We start from the raw sequence: 19605 nt of genomic DNA, 5'->3' as shown, positions 1-19605 counted from the left end.
TTACTTCTTCTAGACTTAAGAACTTACGAACGCCGATATCGCGAGGGAAGACTGTATTGTGCTGTCTTTTTTTTTGCCTTCTCTGTGTGCAGTGCAGGTATGCACATTGATATACTGTTATTTTTTTATATTTTCCTACTCTTATTGTAATTTTATTTCATTTAGATTGTCCTGTTGTAGTGTAAATTTGACATTTTACACTGCAACTGTTGAATTTCAGCACAGTATTGCACGTCATGAAATCAACCTCAACTAAGAGCTATAAAGGGATCAAGGTGGGATGGAGGGATGGTGTAAGTGACTCCACGGAAGCATAATCTGGGCTTTATAGTAACTCTTACATAATGTGTTTCATTGGTACACAAACAATGATTCAGAATGGTGTCAAGTATAAATTTACTTGTGGTTAATTTATTCAGAGAGAACTCATTAAGATGAACTGCAAATTTCTGTAGTCATCAATTTGTGTGATGAGTTCTCTGGTCAATGAGACATGCAGTGTCTGTGTCTATGCCTGATGGTGAGCCCTTTTTTTAGCTATCACTGAGTGAGTGAGTGATATGCAGAGTGTTTGTGTGTACAGTCCACACACAGCATGCTGTGCTGTGCTGTACATCCGGCAGTCGCTGAGCTTGTTACAGTAATCAGGTTAAAGAGAGTGGAATTGAGAAGCATTTCGCCTGTGGGCATGTTTCCTCTCGACTTCCCCTGTGAGATGAAGAACCTCTCACTCAAGCACAGGCCGAGCTGCTGAGACCTGCTCCTAATGGTCAACCCTCTCCTGCTTTTGTTTGTATAAAACCCGCTGTTGGGGGGTTAACTGCAACTATGCTGTCTTCATGGTCATTATGCATTGTGAAACACAGATATTATACTTATTTTCTCATATTCGGATTTTGCTTTGTGCATGTAGGTGACCTCAGCTTGTCTTGATGATAACCATTGCACAGTGAAAGTGAAAGCAAAAGCAAGATGTGCTGGAGTTACAAAATCTCTGAATCAGTAGTAATAATAAAATGGCGTTCCACTTTGCGCCAGTAGTATATTTTCTCAATAATCAAACTTGACTTGAATATAGTGAAAACCTCCTGCAATAACATAGCCCCGTGAGAAACTAAATTAAGTCTAACTCAATTGCTAGTAAAACTGATTTGACCTGTAGTAACATATTGATTACGGGCTAAAACATTCGGTACGCTTGCACAACCCAATACAGGTGATGTTGTATCTGCAGTGGAGTAGAACTGCTCTGGATCACTTTTTAGCTCCATGAGAATGGCAGACTTAATTTCACCCTAACAAAAAAAATAATAAACACAGTGCCAAATTAAGTGTTATTTTAATAATTTCATTATCCTTATCTCAGTCACAGCTGATTGTTTTGGATCTAATTCTATTGTGCAGGTGAACCAAATAAATGTTCTGGTCGGTTACCTTTAATGGAAAGTTCAGTGACCAATTAAGAAAAACACAGAGGAAAGTCAAAGCCCTCATTAACTGATGTGCATATTTATTTTCCGTGTAACAAAAGCCACCTGATTTGGGAATCACCCAAAACAGTTGCTATGGCAACCCGCTTACATAACACAAATACAGTATGAGTCCTTAACTAAGCATATAGCAAAATCCCTTTTGTTCTTCTGCTCTGTGCGATGTGACTCTTCCAATCCCAGATGAATAATATGGTCCAAAGGGTTGTCCTTTCCTTCACTACTCATTGCACTGCTTCGAGAGCATGCATAATTAAACCTAGTCAGTCCAGCTCCTGTCAGTCCACCCTGTCGTACAATATATGCTGAATGTGGGTGGATGTTTAGTTGTGCAGCTATTTATGAGGTAGATGAAAGCTCTGAGATGTTTGTTTCTAGTAACCGAGAACACTTCTGACTGTGTGTCCTTCAGGGGGTGGAAAATCAGTTCAGAGGAGGGAATGATGTCAGAACATTTCCAGAAATAATTCAATTTCCACACGATTGTAATTGGAACTAATTACAAGCACAATTTTCTGCAGCAAGACCATTGATTGTATTTGTCATGAATTCATCCATCCAGCCATCTTTCATTCATTCATTTTTTGGTGCTGGAGCCTATCCCAGCTGTCTTTGGGCGAGAGGCGGGGTACACCCTGGACTGGTCGCCAGCCAATCACAGGGCACATATAGACAAACAACCATTCACACTCACATTCATACCTATGGACAATTTGGAGTGACCAATTAACCTAGCATGTTTTTGGAATGTGGGAGGAAACCGGAGTACCCGGAGAAAACCCACGCATGCACGGGGAGAACATGCAAACTCCACACAGAGATGGCCGAGGGTGAAATTGAACCCTGGTCTCCTAGCTAACCACTCGACCGCCGTGCCGCCCATCCAGCCATCTTCTACTGCTTATTCTGAGCTTCTTCTCTGGAGTTCAACATCTTAAGTCACTTGCAAAAAGAGAAATAAATCCAACTGTAGGAGTGATGCCTGCTGTTGCGTGGCGTCATGCGGGACGAAATCATTTCACGACTGTGTAAACAGAACGCAAACAGTGCACAAACTAGTCCTAACACTTTTCAGGTGTGCCATAAATAAATGACACATGCTGCCACGACAAAATGCGTGCAAGTGTAAACACCGCCACAGACTCATGACCCAAATGAGGATAGAAAATGGGTGATGGATGACTTACTATAAGTGGCATTTGAATGTAGAGGTTTCTCAGCATACTGTCCCAGGTCGGTTTAATCATTTGATCCTTTGGGTTGTTGCTCAAAGACACACAAGCAGACAACAACCAATGTTGTGTTTCGAATGCACCCACAAGCTCACTGACTGAGTTTTGGTTTGCATTTGAAGCATCAATGATCATTTGATGTTAAACAATCTTTTATCATTATATGTTTTGAAAAGTTCTGAAAAAGTATTCAGTTTCTATATCCATCTTTCTGTGTTTGTGTTCAAAAAAGAATCACAAAATGCAAATTGAGCTTCCCGGCGGAACCTTCAACTTAGCAGTCAAAATGAAGTGACATGTTCACACAGAGGTTTTTTCATTTTTCCGACATGTTCTATCAAAGTGGATCAAAATCAGCCCCCTCAAACACTTTTTTTGCTCAGCATATCTATGTACTTTTGGCAGGATGGGTTAGAGACCCGCTAGTTGAATTCAGGATTGCAGACAAGCGCAGAGATAAAGAGAACTTTAACACTGTCAAAGCTCTCTGGCTGACTCTTAAAGCTGACACTTGCTGAAATATGTGAATAAGTGCTGTGTGAGAGTGTGATCTAGTCCACATGGCCTCTCTGAAGCGGCCGGTGGTGCTGTCCTGCCTTATATGTCCAGGAAAAGGTGGGCACAGCAGCAGCCATGGCAACCGAGGGCCGAGCCACTGATCTGGAAACAATGGGCCAAAAACATGGCCTCTCCTTGAACCTGTTCATGTATAACTACGTAATAACTACGTCACTCACCATTAACACCTGACTTAATTATTATTATTACAAATTCTGATGTATTTGGGTTAATTTTAATGTGGGACTACCTCACTGCTACATTACTGGTTATTCATAAACAAACAGGAATATACTTAAACTGATGTGTCTGCTGTTTTTCTGACAGTGCGGATCCGTTTTCTTCCACAACAGCATGCTGGAGGATATAAACTGCTGATGGGGTCCCTCAGTGTATCACACTCTGAACTCTGGTTCCACTGCTCCTGACATTAAAGTCAGCTTGCAAGTGGTCAAAAATCAGTCAGCTATATTGTAGTGAGAGCAGATGAGAGAGTGAGAAGTGGGCGGGAGGGTAGAGGCTCAGTGCATGGAAGGCCGACGGGAGACTGGAGTCACCTGATTTACAGGTCATGACTCTTCAGGCAGAATGTTCTGTTTGTGTGAGCCTGCAGTGCATGTGAGACATCTCAGTCATCCAATACTGATGATCTGTATTGAAGAGTTACGTCAACATAGTCTGCTTGTTGTTAAGCATACAGAATGTAGGGCTGTCAAGTGATTAACATTTTTAATCAGGTGAATAATTATTTCAATTAATTAGTCACACAAACATTTCAGGTCATCAAACAAATCGGTGACAACATAGCTGAACACAAACTACAGTTTTTAAATCAAAGTTAAAAAAAAACATCTACATGTCCCTGTGTGAAACAGTGATTGTCCGCTAAACTAATAACTGGATGGGCCACCCTTAGCAACAACAATTGCAATCGAGCGATTGTGTTCATTTTCAATTTTGGCCCACTCGTCTTTGCAGAATTGTTGTAATTCCAGCATGAACCACCTTTTTAAGGTCATGCCACAGTATCTCAATAGGATTCAGATTTTGACAGGAACACTCCAAAGTCTTCATTCACAGGTGGACTTACTGGTGTGGTTTGGATCATTGTCCTGCTGCAGAACCCAAGTTGGTTTCAGCCTGAGGTCACGAATCACGAGGTCACATATTTATTTCCCTTTTCTGTGCATTATAACGGTCCTCCAGACCAGCATAGACCAGCTACCAGCACGAAAACAAGAGATTTAAGGGATTTAATTAGAAATGTGAGGGTTGCACTCATATGAGACGCCACATATTTGGCCAAGAAACAGTAGATATCTAAGATATTGACATTGTTACAAACTAAAAGGTTCCCTCAGTATTTCCCCTCCGCTCCACAAGGGGACCCAATAGTGGTGAAACCCTCAGTGGAACCTGCAGCCACCTCACTTCCTGCCACTGTCTACATATAGGCCTGGATCTCCAGCCACACCTTTCTATTGTCTCCAAACAATTCACAGCAGCCAGTCTGTGAGCTGGCTGCCACCAAGAACTGATGATTGCCATACGTGTTGCATGTAAGTTCTGTATTCCCCCAATGATCATTTAAGAAAATATGCCTTTGATTTGCAGATATTTTTCATTTATTTTACATTTTACATGCATCTTTTTGCAGCCTCTTTGACAGCCTTAAATATTTCGACTTGTAGGCTTTTTCTGTTGCGTTAATTTTTTTTAATACATGTGATGTACATTGTGTTGTGCAGAGGAGAAAGTGTTTATGTCTCCCCAAGGACTTGAGTGCCATGACTGTAAAGTGTTATTTTTTAATTAGATTTTGCAAGGGTCTGGTTTATGTAAGTTATCTTTGGTTTAATTGCATGCGCTACGCTGCATTGCATGAAATTGGAAATATATTCACTGTGTTTAGGAAATGCATATACGTTTACAGTTCACAGTACAGTTTTCACAGACTATGATTGTACTGCAGTGTGAAGTATAAAGAGTCTCAATTCCCAAGAATAAAGCCTATGGACCACGCTGTCTATTAAATAAGCATCCATCAGTAATGAAAAAAATATTGCTGGTAAAAATAGACAGCACCTACTGCATAGCTAATCCTTATCATTAGGGTACCAGCTGAGTGACCAGAGTTCATTGCTGGAAAAGCGGCAGCTGCTGGGTGGAGCATCCAGCCTTTGAGACAGTAGGTCTCAACTGGTTTGGCTGCAGGGGCAATCATCACCCCTTAAAGCTCTTTTTCGTCTCTTTGTATTGAGTTGTGGACTCCTATAGAGCAGCTACACACAATAACCTGCACAGAAAGCTTTCTAGACCTTCCAGAATCCGCACCTATTCCAGCTGTATTTCCTAGGATTTCCAAAATGGTCTGTTTTAATTTATTCCATCCAAGTCCCCCATCCGGGCACGTCCACTCCATTGTGATTGGTCACACTCCCAAGCTTTGTAATTCTATTGGTATAAGAGTTGATAATAAATGAATAAACCCTTTGGAAAGCTACCTGAAAAATGGTTAGGAGCTGCGAGTCTCTCCTGACCTACTGTTTGGAAAACCATGATTTACCATGTGTGAGCTCAAAGTGTAGTAAAGTAGGTCCATGATTACTAAGTGCAGATTGCCTTGTACTGAAAAAGGCTATTAGTAACTCCAGACGTTGTTGAGCTTGTAATTTTCATGCATGCAGGTAAGTAGCTCCCTGTATGCACACTCTATAATGCTATGTTGACAACCGTTAACTTACACAAAATAAACATTGTTAGGACACAGATAATTTTTTTCTTACAGCCTCCTCTTCATGACCGAGTAATGTTGGAAAGGCATCGGACTTCAGCAACAGTTTGGTGGATAGGTCAGCTTCGCCCATGTTCACAAAACACTCCATTTTCTGTTGACATCAGTGAAAAAACTCTCTGTAACTAAGCGTTCAGAGTCATCCCAAACTTCTTTCAGGGCTCACTTCTGAATGCGCAAACCTCATTATCAGAAAACGTTTGCATTAACACGAGAATGCAACATTCTAACTACATTTACAGGTCAGAAACATGGAAATAGCATAATAGGTTCCTTTAAATAGACTACAGAGCACTGTCATCACTTATACGAGTATTAATAGTCAAAAGGCTGCTGCATTTAAAAAATCTCCTTCAGAATAAAAGTGTAGGATTACCCGCAATCCACTGAAAACAAGCTGTGAATCACTTTTCTCAGAGCCATTTCTATCACCAGTAAGTAGGAAGCACAAGCATCAAAATCCCTAAATTAGTGTCGGAATGGTACGTATTGAATCAATGCGTGTCTCGTAAGACAGCTGGACATCTTCAATAGCAACAATCTCTTTGTTGTTTGGCCATTTTATTCTTGTATGTGATATCTATCTTGGTCTAAGACGTTCGGAGCAGAATCAATACAAATGATTTTATCTGCTGTTCCATATTAGTCAATGCCACTGCAAAGAAACAGTCACATCCATTGTCTTGTCTGTGTAGTGGATCCTTTTGAAAGGGTGCTGCTTGGGGGATGCGCCACTTTGGTGGATATTTTTAGTGTAAGACGAGCCGCACTCTCCTTCCCCATGACAAGGGCGACATTCATACTTTCTGACCGTATCTTCACCCTTTAAATTACATTACAGCGGAGCCAGGAGCAAAGCATCACTGAAGTGTACCGACCACCACGACCGATTTGTAAACGGTGTTGTAACTTTAACATGAATTTAATTCATTAAGAATTTGTCTGAATATAATGTGGGACATTATAGGTCAAACGCAATCTATTGACCCTGGTTGACCTTGAAGTGGTTTGGATTGCAAAAATGTCCCCATTGGAAATAAATTGGAAATCTGTGTCACCATCAGTATATCTAAAATTAACTGTATTATTGTTTTACAGTATCCCAGTACAAATCTTACCAATAAAAAAGAGCTGGAGGGCACAATTTTGCACCGTTCCGCACATTGAAGACCCCTGGCCTATGGTATGGCCTAGGACAGGGGTGCTCACACTTTTTCAGCACTTTTAAAATGACCGAGTCAAAATGATCTACCCACTACAAAAATGCAAAACATCTATTTATTTTCAAATGTATTGAGGATTATTTGTACGTACAATGTATGTTGATGTGCCTTACATAACCAAATGAGCCAATATTGCAAAACACACATAATTAACAATTAACATTTTTTGTAATTACCTCCACATTACTCCACATTTCCCTTCTTTGGTACTGCGATGGTAGAATGGCATATGAGGCAAACGCACTTCGAAAAAGACATTGTGGAAAAAAAAGTCCACCTCCCATTCCGTATGGAAGTGATATGTTTTTGCCTTTTTACTTGGTCCAGCTACTTCACTCATTTTAGTGGCCATAAACTTTAGCGAGGGCTTAAAATTTGACACAATTCGCCGACTAGCTTAGCACTTTGCATCACTGTTTACGCATGAGTGGTGACCTAAAGGTCAAAATTCAGTTGTCATCTGACTGGTTGTCCTGTATGTCAATCAAGTAACGGGGATGGATGATAGGCTGACATCGTAAGTTCTGCTGGACTTAGAGACGTTGTTTGATTTGATTGGTCACCCGAAGGGCAACATTCAGTTGTCATCTGAATGGCTGCCCTGTATATCAATCAAGTGACGCCATTGATGCTAGGATGATATTTTTTTAATGTCACGCCGCGATCGACCAGCGATCAACCAGTACCACCTCCGCGATCGACCGGTAGATCGCAATCGACTTAATGAGCACCCCTGGCCTAGGATCTGTTACATGGCAGTTATGCCAAATAGTTGGATCACAAAGCAGGGACCAAAAAAAAATAGTAATGACAAAATGTATTCACAAAAAAATCAGGGCCATTTTTCAAAGAACCGCAGGTGATTTGTTTTACATAGCAGATTGTTCACCATGTTGTCTTTTATTTATATTGATTCTATTCAATCACAACCAAGATTTTTGTGGCACGGCCTTGCTTGTTAAATAACATCAACACAATTTCCAGTAGGAATGAATGAATAAATAAAATTCAGGCACATATTGCACTGTGCAAGTGTGCATTGATCCTAGCAAAACAAACAGGGTGATAATAAGCTACTGTAATAGTTGTGGGCTCTGCAGCATCCAAATGTTTGCTTTTTGCATCGGTGCGCTACAATAAACTCCCCCTGATCTTATTAATGTGACGAAGACAAGCTGGCACAATGTCTATGCGCTCATGTGCTACTTATTTATACAAAGGTTGGATCTGTTAAATACGAGCATAATGATTTGCTCTTTATTTGCAGTAAATCAAGCATGCATCTTGCTTGTAATTAAGATGTATTTATAGTGGTTGATGAAACCCCCAAGTGTTGCATGCATACAATTATAGTACCCTTTCTAGAGGTGTTAATATATGATAGCCCATGAAATAGGTAATTAAACGTAGAAGATCAAATAACACACCTGACCTTGACATGACTCACTCCTGCACCAAAACAACAAAACACACAAAGAACAAGTGACATGTGACTCACCACTAGAATGTCTTTTTCTGTAACGACATCTTGGCCCCAATGGCAAGCATTGTGGTGTGCAGGAAGCTGACCTTCAATTGGACAGGGATCTACATGTCAGTCAGGGTGTTCAAAAGGGGAAAAAGGGATGAGCATATATGTTTAATATTTTTAATATTACAGTAATATTAATATTTATATATTGATATTACAGTAATATTACAATATTTTAATAATACAGTTTAATATTCACATTTAATCAGTACACTCCCACTTTAATCCCACTTTTCCTCACATTCCTGAGAATCGCTGAGTTTGGAATTAAAGTTAGGAATTGGATAACATTGACATTTATTGGTTAAGTGATTGCAACACTGTATATTTACAGCCTATAAAGTTGGAAATTGTGGTCAAGCAAAAGTCAATTCAGTGTGCCATATAGGTTTGAATTAAACTACGGAGAGATTTCCACTTACTTGTTAAAATTGATCTTTAATCAATGTCAGTCATGCTTGCAAACTATCCCACTAGGGCCGATATTATACTCGCTGTAATCGCCGCTTGAGTGAAGGAGGAAAACATTTTAGTCATTCATGCTTCCGAAGCACAAAGATGCTTGTTACCATTCATTCAACACTGTGTCTCTCTATAAATATGTTTCAATACACTCACAACATATGGTCCATTCTTGCTACTATACTTTATATACATTAAGCTAAACCCAAACTTTATTTTGCCCCTTTTTAGTACAGAAAGTTAGTTTTACAAAGCATAAAAAATAGGTATTATATATTATTAATCATGCACTGTGTGCTTTTGATGTTCAGTGCACCACTTCCATATGATGTTCAAGGCTCTGCACACAAGCAACATACACATACCTCAGTCTGTCTCTCCCTACCCTATAGCTTCATATTCACACAGTATGTAAACTATACAGGCCTTTAGTAGTATATCAGAGTTTCTGCTACATGTAATGGATCTTGGCTCAGCACCAGTTTTTTTTTACTTGAAAACATCATTAAGTAATACATTGTATGCATGGACATACTGTATATGCTACATCAAAGGTGCTCGTTACCCTATATCACGAAGGTAGTGTGGGCCGCGTGTCACCCACATCATAACTTTGAAAATGTCATATGACATCAGTCAGCTGACATTAAGCCCCGTCCCCATTCTCTCTTGTGCTTCGGTGGTAAAAAAAAAAAAAAAAAGTGGAGAAGAGATGTCGGCAGCCACACACAAATAATGCAATGTTCATCTTTATTATTCCAATTACGCATTAACTAACTCAGTGGTAAAATGCCTATATCTGTAACATTAATTAATAGCAATATCAATAGTAAAATCAATTATAGCGACTGTGTCACTAAATGGTCAACATGGATCTCTTCTACATACAGTATGAAGTATGTTATGAGGTTACTGGTCAGCCAAGCATAAATAAAAATGCTTTGTGATTAAGAATGCAGACATGTCGGAATATCAATGTGTTTTGATCTGACAAATCTTAAGTAAATTTGATCAAATGTAGAATTACTACAGCTTTTGCTGAGACACAACATGGCGGCTACTGTCCGACTTTGATTGAAAAAACAGCCATGTCACTCGATGATGCTGACAACACCGAGGTAGCTTGCCATTCAAGGGGTGTATACTGCAAAGAACGTAATGTGCAGTTCCAATAATGACTTGGGCACTGCCACTTCCATACTGCTGTATTATCATTCATAGTAGCAATACCATAGTTCACAGTTTGATTGCCGTCTGGCTGCCCCGTTCTTGAAAGATAGCTTTTCTCCAAACGAGAAATCTCATCAAGGTTTCATCTTGCGACACTCCTACACATTAGCACTTGATAACATCATCAAATCGTACTTTTATGCATTCCCACAAAGTATGAGCATTTGGGAACAAGTATGAGGAGAAAGACGAATGGGAAATATACACTATATATCTTATAATATCTGTGTAGAATCTGAGAACACAACTATGGTATGTTCAAGGACCAGTGAACACCATGAGAAGGGTCGCTGCTCTCCGAAACACGATGAAAAACCACATAAAGTTGCAAAAACTGGGGGATTACAAACTGTATATATTTTTTGAATAAAATAACAGCCCTTACTTTCAAAATTGGTATGCATGTTTAAAAAATTACTGGTAGTTTTTAATTTATTTCCGTTTGACATTTTTTTCATCATTGTGCCTGATGGTTTGGAACCCTTGTTATAGACTCTATACAACAGTAGCTACTGTATAATGTATATACTCTTGATCAACAATGTAAGACCTCCACCAGCTGGCAACACCAGCTGAATCTAAGTAAAACCTTACTGTGCTATTGGAGTCTTTACTTCAGGATGCTGATGAAAAATCTTCTCCCACTACTGTTACTTCAGAGATTCTAATTATCCTCTGGGGTTTTGCTATGTGATTTCTGCCATACGTTCTCCAGTGACTGATGGCACTGACAGCACATCTACAAATGCCCTGTGGTGCATGTAGTTTAAATGGATGCTGCCACAGGTTGCTTATCAGTGGAACTAGAAAAACATGTAAAGATTGAACAAATATGTAGACAGTTTATCTGCAATTAGTGGCTAATAAATGTGTGTGTGTGTGTGTGTGTGTCTGTGTGTGTGTGTGTGTGTGAGAGAGAGAGTGGTAAACATAAGTGCACTCCTTCATGCTGTTCTCTGGTGGAGAGAATCTATGCAAGCGCTGCATGCGACAAAGACTCAGCGGGGCTTTTTTGCAATCCTATGAAAAGAGGAGCTCATGCAGCGTCATTACCTCGTATTTTCTTTGTGGTTGTCTTTTTCATACATTGAAATAAGAAAAACTCAGGAAAAGAGTGGGTTTGTTGGAGAGGAACCGCGACACAGCCACAGGCAAAGGCAACCTCATTCACAACTTTATCATTATAGAAAATGTAGTTCCCAGATTTTCTCCTCTGTGACTTACAAAAGAGGATTTATTTCCATTTGTAAAATTTAGCAACATTTAAACTATAATATTTCATTGTGCAACCCTATTTGAACAATTAATTAATGATAGCGGTAACAACCAATATGGCCGCAGCGCTTCTCTGACTTTAATATTGTGTAATAGAACACCCTGTTATTATTAACACATATACACATATTAACCCTCTCCAAAGTTCTCAAATACTAAATCTAGAAACAAATATTTCAAACAAAAACATTCCTCTCTGTGGTGTCCTCTGTGTTTGCTGCTAATATGCTAACAGTCTTGATATGTTTTTGAGAACATAATCACATTTCACTACTACAACTGTTTTATTCCAAATGTACTCTAAAAAATTACCAAAACTCAATAAATTGTACATTTCGAAAAACTAACGTGTGTTCTATTTTAGCTGCTAACTTGCTAACATTCTCAATGAACTAGTCAACTAGCAGGATGCTAGCAGACTGAAGTTTGACAAGGAACCTTTAAAACCTGTTTAAACTTAAATTGTTAATAGTTTTAGTCATATTTTGTATATATCCTAACCAATAATATTTGTCAAATTTAGTATTGACAGTGAGTCATCTCCATTTTTTAAAAAAGAAGTGCAGAGTATATGGAGTACTCTCGGTAAGTTATCTTATATTTGGAATGGCAAAGTGCTTTGGCTTTGGAGATTTGTTAATAATAAGTGGTATGATTGAGGAGAGAGGCTCATGCTAAAAACAGCTATGGACTGTTATTCTAAGTCTCACAAGCCTTAAGCTGCTTGACCTGTATCGCAGAATGTGACAAAACACACACTAATTTGTCTCACGGTGAAGCAGTGAGCAGACGAGCAGCAAATATAATGATGTGGTGGTGGTGGCGGAATGTCATTTTCATTGTTTTGATTTCTCTCCGGTTATTCTTGCACATTAGGGAAATTTGCGCTTTTCCCATTTTGTTGCTGAAAGGTTATGTCGCTTACCTTGCTTCATCTAGTTCGACATGCACGGGGGTTGGGGCGAGAGCTGCTATAACACACACTCAATTTACCAGGGAGAAATGACTGCGGGGGATAATTAGGATGATTTATTCTTTGCCTTGTGGTGTTTTAGTGCTTCTGTCCTGTCCTTTTTATATTTTCAAAATTGGTATGCACCCTTAAATTTTAATCTTCAGACCCTTAAAAAAAGATGTTTAGAAGAGATGGTGTTTGGAAATGTATTGTTGCAACAAACATAGCTGAAACTTTCCTCACTATAGATGGGATTAAGTTTGTTGTGGATGCGGGATACTGCAAACTTAAGGTGTTCAATCCTCGCATTGGAATGGATGCACTACAAGTACATCCCATTAGTCAAGCGAATGCAAACCAGCGTGCTGGCAGATCAGGTCGTACAGGACCAGGGCAGTGTTACAGGCTCTACACTCAGAGCGCCTATAAGAATGAGATTCTTGGGCATAAGTCCAACTAAACCTGTTCACATTACACATACAAGGCCCATAAAACTAAATAAAGTACTTTCCGTTTGCTGAGAAATATGAGCATGCAGAAAAAGCAAATGTTAGGAGGAGGTACTGTTGTGCCAACTTGGCTTCTTGAGTGTAAGTACACATGTACACAAATTGGGACGCAGCATTCCTATAAACTGCTGTTTCAATGCCTGTGATAGTGAGAAGATCAGTACCGCCCAGATGGGTTGCGCCAGTGAGGAGGTCTGCGTTAATGTAGGCCTGAGTGAACTGTCATGTTGGCCTTCTTTAGACTAATAAGTAACTTTAGACAAGTTAGACTGACTCCACAGCGCCTCTGTTGGTTGCATGCAAGTAGTGCAACTCATTTTGCAGCCAATTTGGCTTTACTATAATTCTCAAAGGACTGCCAAGTGCCTGGATTACATATCATCAATTGAGGCATCCTGTCACCATTGTTCTGTAAATGTAAATACTGTACTTCAAATACTATACTTTCAGCTCTCTACTCAGTTATTGAAAGGGAACTGATGGTGCTTTGTATTTACCAGAATAAATCAGAGTGTTGTAACAAGATTTGGTTTAAAATACTCAAGTTGATTTAACACAAATTAATAATTATTACTTGTTAAACCAAAATCTTTCTGTTGGGTACAAGTGTTTCCAGGTCTTGCCAATCTCCTGTTGTGTGGCCAACATGCTAACCACTCTGCCACCATGAGTCACACCATGCATTGTAGACAATTGTGAGAGAGAGCATTGTTCGAACCACTAAGGAGAGGGATGAGTGTACCTTGTTAACAATAGCTGAGACAACAGCTTTGATCAACATCCATTTTTCCTCATCTATTTTTCAGGTGTGTAGGTCAGTGGGACCATTATACTGTCCGAGATGGTGGCTTTGTCATTGAAGATCTGCGTACGTCAGTGCAATGTGGTGAAGACCATGCAGTTCGAGCCATGCACGCCTGTGTACGATGCATGCAGGATCATCAGAGAACGTGTCCCAGAAGCCCAGTCGGGACAAGGTTAACATAAAAAATGGGGATGTTTAATCAGTATGTTGTATATTGTACATTCACTGTTTTCCTCTGTATTGCAGCCTCAGATTATGGTCTCTTCCTCTCTGACGATGATCCCCGGAAAGGAATTTGGCTGGAGTCTGGAAGAACCCTGGATTACTACATGCTGCGAAACGGAGTAAGATTAAGTCATACAGCGATAGGTGGAGAACTGTCAGCGTTCACTCATCATCCGTTAATGTGATTTCCATTTTTGCAATACGACATGTTCACTGAGACGGTGTTCCTCTTCTCTTGTTCCCTGCAGGATGTTTTAGAATATAAGAAGAAACAAAGGCCACAGAAGATCAAAATGCTGGATGGTGCTGTGAAGACCATCATGGTGGATGACTCCAAAACTGTTGGGGAGCTGCTTGTCACTATATGCAGCAGAATAGGTGAGTGATTGTCCCTTCAGTGCACATAATATGAATCCTTTTCAGCCCATCGTCCGATGCATGAATTATTCATCCGCTATTTTATTTTTAGTCTGATGCATACCACTCTGCTTCATGCAGAATGTCTTTTCATGTGTTGTTCAATTTATACTTGGACAGCCGCATTTGTTAGGCACTAAAAGTGTTGTCGCTACACTGAAAAAAGTCCTTATCTCGCCCTGTTCAGAAAATAAGTGTCATTTATCACTGGTAGAAGAAGTCTTCCTCTTATGGTCTATGCTCTTCTCACAATGATACCTTTCCCTTCTTTCACCACTATAATTAAAGGCTCGCTTTTGTGCAAAATGGCTTTTAATGCTGTTTAATGATGATGTCAGTAAGATGTTTCCCTACAGGATAACCACTAAACTTGAGAAATCATCTCTCATGACTTGTTTGTGCCACTTCTAAGAGGAAAAGCACTCAAAGGACTGCTTTTGAAGTTCTGTTTTTTTTGTGATGTCACAAATGAAAACCCTTCTTCCTCATGGACATGATACCGCCTCTTACGCAGCCCTAGCTCCATGAGTCTGCCCTGAGTATGTGCATGCCCACCACTTCACAGAGGACAACTTTGCAGGGGAAAAAACTAATAACGGCAACACATCTTGAACTAAAGCCTGGAGCTGAGCTGTAAGATTCATCATGTTTTTCTTCAGCGAATAGGCAAACCTAAAATGATATTGCTATTAAAATGTGACTGTAATCATAGTGTTAATAATAAGCTGTGCTGGTGTTGCTAACGTTTGTGTCCTTTCCCATTCGATGTTACATTGTTATATCTGCTATAGGGCATCTATTACATTGGACAAGTTTACAGTTCATAGTATTTACTGTTGACAAAGTGCACAATAGCGCTACTTTAAGCCACGCACTCTATGCATCAATAAACAGCGCTTCACCATTAAAGCTACATACAAATCGGCATATATGGCAATACCGATTCGATAATCGATGTGATAATGACGTGAAGGCATGTAGGCCCTACTCCTGCACACTTAAACCTTATTATGTTAATTAACTTGGAATAATATAATTAAGTGGTTCACTCATGTTATAGTAATTCTGGGTGAAAAATGTGTATTAATAGATAGTATTAATAGTTAATAGAGAGTATTAATTATTAGGTAATCAATTTTAGAGCTTATAAATATTGTATTGGAGGTTATTGATATTTCAGTATCGATAAGCACATCACTACTCATCATGGAGAACGTGTGAGGATATGTGGATGTGATGCGACTTTCAGATTGAGCTTGACCTTGGCAGTGTGGAGTAGTTTTGCTAGGTCCACTGTCGGGGGCGGGTTTCAACTGCCACATACTGAGGAAAACAGCAGGGGTTCGGGGGCAAATTTGTCGCTGGTTTCGCTACTTCTTTCATTGACGCTGGTAGCAAGACCAGCGGCATGTGTGCTGAGGGAATTGTTGGGCTGATCGATTTCAACAACTTTACTGGTTTTAGTTCCCAGGAGGATGAATTTAAAGTTTAAGAAATTTTTTGTGTACTAAGTATTCCATGTTACAATGTGGACACCTGCAGCGTATAGACTGGTGCAGCATGTTTATGTACAAATGTTTTTTTCTTTGTAAATTTGTCAATATTAATTTATTTAACAATTTATCTATGGAAATTGTCTGGAAATTGTGGTAAATTCAATCATCAGGGCTACGTATTTCAACAAACTGTCAACAAAATTTCACTCTTGTGGAACCTATTTAAAATTGTGAAAAGTAGTATTGCATGGGACCCTTAACATGGCTTGCTATCTGTTGCAATCAGCTTGCTATGAGAGTGACTTGGGGAAAATAGTTTGATGTCTCTGCACAAGCTCCTGTATACAGACTAGAAAAAGGCCTAAAATGGGAGTGGGGTAAAAAAAAAAAAAAAACATAATTTAAGCTCTGAGCCATCTGCTCTGAGAGTCCTCTGACTTACTTTTGCTTTCAGGAATTACCAACTATGAGGAGTACTCGCTCATTCAGGAGGTGCCGGAGGACAAGAAGGAGGACAGTATGGGAACACTGAAGAAAGATAGAACGCTGCTGCTAAGAGATGAGAGGAAGATGGAGAAGCTCAAAGCCAAGCTGCATACAGATGATGACTGTAAGAGAGCGCCAGTGTTAGTTTCCAGTTGAATATGAGGATTGCACTATACACTCCAAATTTTTTTTTTCTTAGAATCTCTTTCAGGCAACATCACTGAATTATGTTGTGCCCATTTACAATGAATATATTTGACCAATTAAACAATTGCCCTCGTTGACTTTTTTCAGTGTACAAGGTCTAAATTACAACAGTGTTTGGCAATTAGTTTCGGTCATGCCCTCATAGAGAACCAATATTTAAAATTCTATTGAGAACCAAATATTATTTGTCTATTTTGACAACCACTGTATGAGTTGTTGGCACCAGCATCGCTTAAAGATGAATAAAGACACTAACAGACCTGCCAACCATGAAGACATTTTGAGAGTACCCCAAGATTTTTACAAAGGTGCACTTCACGCTGCGTAAGAGGGGAGAGTGGAGGTGCAGCATACACTGGTGCCTTGACACAGACTTGAAACAAGCATGATGCAACAAAATGTGTGCCTGGAAAACAGCAAATTGTACACATTAAACCCAAACACTGCCTAAATACTAAATCTAATAATAAAGTTTTTAATAATTCTCATTACTGGAAATACTCTGTCTTGATGGCTTCCTAATTTTATATTACTTATCTAGCATCGTATTTTGAGCATGTGCTTTAACACTCAAGTATTTTTTTTTTCATTTCAATTCCAGTGTCAAAAGTTTAATTGAATAAGAGCTTATTTTCCTTCTGAGGACAGCAATTCTAATTACAAAACATACATACAGCATAATTCGCAATTTGAATTTCTGCAGAAAACAACCCCCTGACAAGATTTTGACATCTTCACAATTAATTAAGAAGATTATCCAACTAAGCTGGTGTGTCTACAATTTCAGAAGTGCTTGGTTAATTTCACCCTTACCACTTCTCTAATAGCGTCTTCGTTAAGAGAGCATCCATTTATTTTGAGTGCTTTAGCCAACATGGTGTGTATTGATTGGGCAGTGAACTGGCTGGACCACAGCAGGACCTTCAGAGAGCAGGGAGTGGAGGAAAGTGAGATGCTGCTGCTGCGACGCAAGTTCTTCTACTCAGACCAGAATGTGGACTCTCGGGACCCTGTTCAGCTCAACCTGCTGTATGTCCAGGTGAGATGGAAACACCTAAGCATGTAACAATGGCAAGGTACAAGTGAGAAGTAGAGCACTATATCAGAATTGTGGTGTGACCTCAACCACAGACACATAATTTGTTTAATAAGAACACATATATGTGTATATGTACAGTATATACAGTATATGTGTGTGAATGAAAGGGACCCAAGTGGAAGAGTGAGGTTACAGGGAGAAGAGATACAGAAGGTGGAGAATTTTAAGTACTTGGGGTCAACAGTTCAGAACAATGGTGGTTGTGAAAAGGAGGTGAAGAAGCGTGTGTGCAGGCAGGATGGAACGGTTGGAGAAAAGTGTCAGGCGTGATGGAAGAGTTTCAGCTAAAATGAAAGGAAAGGCCTACAAAACTGGTGTGAGACCAGCCATGCTGTTTGGTTTAAAGACAGTGCCACTGAGAAAAAGACAAGAAGCAGAACTGGAGGTAGCAGAGATGAGGATGCTGAGGTTCTTATTGGGAGTGACCAGGATGGATAGGATCAGGAACGAGTACATCAGAAGGACATTACATGTGAGAGACCTTGGAGATAAAGTCAGAGAAGCCAGACTGAGATGGCTGGGACATGTCCAGAGTGAGATAATGAATTTATTGGTAGAAGGATGCTGCATGTAGAGCTGCCAGGAAGGAGGCGTAGAGGAAGACCAAAGAGGAGGTTTATGGATGTAGTGAAGAAGGACATGAGGGTAGTTGATGTGAGACAGATGCAGAAGACAGGGTAGGATGGAGATTGGTTTGCTGTGGCGACCCCTGACGGGAAAAGCCGAAGAAATTTGAACCAGTAACTGCAGGGAAAACACAGATCTCCATACAGTTGTAAGTACCACATGTACAGACAAAAAAATAAAGTTCCCAAGATTCCTTAAGACAGTGATGGACTGCTTAATGTCTCATGTGGGGAGATGTAATTTGTGGATGTCTGAGTCGACAACTTAATAGCTTAAAGCCTGAGAAATGCAGTTAAACTTTGTCAGAGCATCTGGATGACTTAGTCTGGGTCCTTTTTGTATTTGTTTTTCTGTTTGTCTCAAGTGTGCTTCTACCAATGTTTATAAACGGCGGGAGCCCTGCATTCACTGAAGGCTTCCCTGAGGGGTGTTAGCTACTGATTAGAGTTTGCACTCTGCTCACATCACTACATTCCCATTAGCCTTTCTTCCCAGGGGAGAAGAGAATCCCACTGACACAGTCCATGCAGCAGGAAACACACACGCATTTAGCAAACGATTGCAATAGCTTGTTTGAAAGAAATGGAAAACAAAATCTGCATTCAAGAAAAGTTGAGGTCGTAAGGAACAATTGTTGTTTGTCTTGTTTTTTGCTTTCGGGCTCCCTTCAGGAGTGGAGTGTTCTTTATTTAAAAAAAAACAACAAAGCTAAAGAAGCTACGCCAATTAATGTGTTTTGCGACACTGGTTGACCTCTGTTTGGATTTCAAAGAATAATCAGTTTCAGTGTCAAACTGTCTCCCTCCTGTACAGGCAGTTTTTAAGCTTGTCGCAGAAGTTCACCATAATTAACATTGCCATGCCTCCAAATACAAAAAATTCATAATGTGACTCGCATATTTGTCAACATTTGCCAAAATATAAAAGACACACAAAAAAATCTGACAAATTCTGTTCTTCTCCCAATAATTTACACTAGCACCC

At 39.7% G+C, this 19605-nt stretch overlaps 1 protein-coding gene across 3 annotated transcripts in view; it reads left to right on the top strand.

Moving 5' to 3' along the window:
* The window catches only part of tln2b (talin 2b), a 77186-nt gene that overhangs the window by 15982 nt on the left and 41599 nt on the right, over positions 1-19605 (top strand). Inside the window, exons 1-6 of one of the 3 annotated variants that reach the window (XM_058074861.1) lie at positions 4738-4839; positions 14066-14236; positions 14311-14408; positions 14538-14667; positions 16657-16812; positions 17792-17934. In XM_058074861.1, coding sequence (XP_057930844.1) covers positions 14101-14236; positions 14311-14408; positions 14538-14667; positions 16657-16812; positions 17792-17934 — 663 coding nt within the window. In that variant the 5' untranslated portion in view covers positions 4738-4839; positions 14066-14100. Of the gene's footprint in view, positions 1-4737; positions 4840-14065; positions 14237-14310; positions 14409-14537; positions 14668-14745; positions 15340-16656; positions 16813-17791; positions 17935-19605 lie in introns of those variants that run through there. The other 2 variants (XM_058074860.1, XM_058074862.1) reach the window with 2 other exon arrangements.

This window comes from Doryrhamphus excisus, chromosome 6, assembly GCF_030265055.1.
Source record: "Doryrhamphus excisus isolate RoL2022-K1 chromosome 6, RoL_Dexc_1.0, whole genome shotgun sequence".
Lineage (NCBI taxonomy): Eukaryota > Metazoa > Chordata > Actinopteri > Syngnathiformes > Syngnathidae > Doryrhamphus > Doryrhamphus excisus.
Note: the sequence above shows the minus strand (reverse complement) of the source record. Positions and strands in the feature narration are given on the sequence as shown.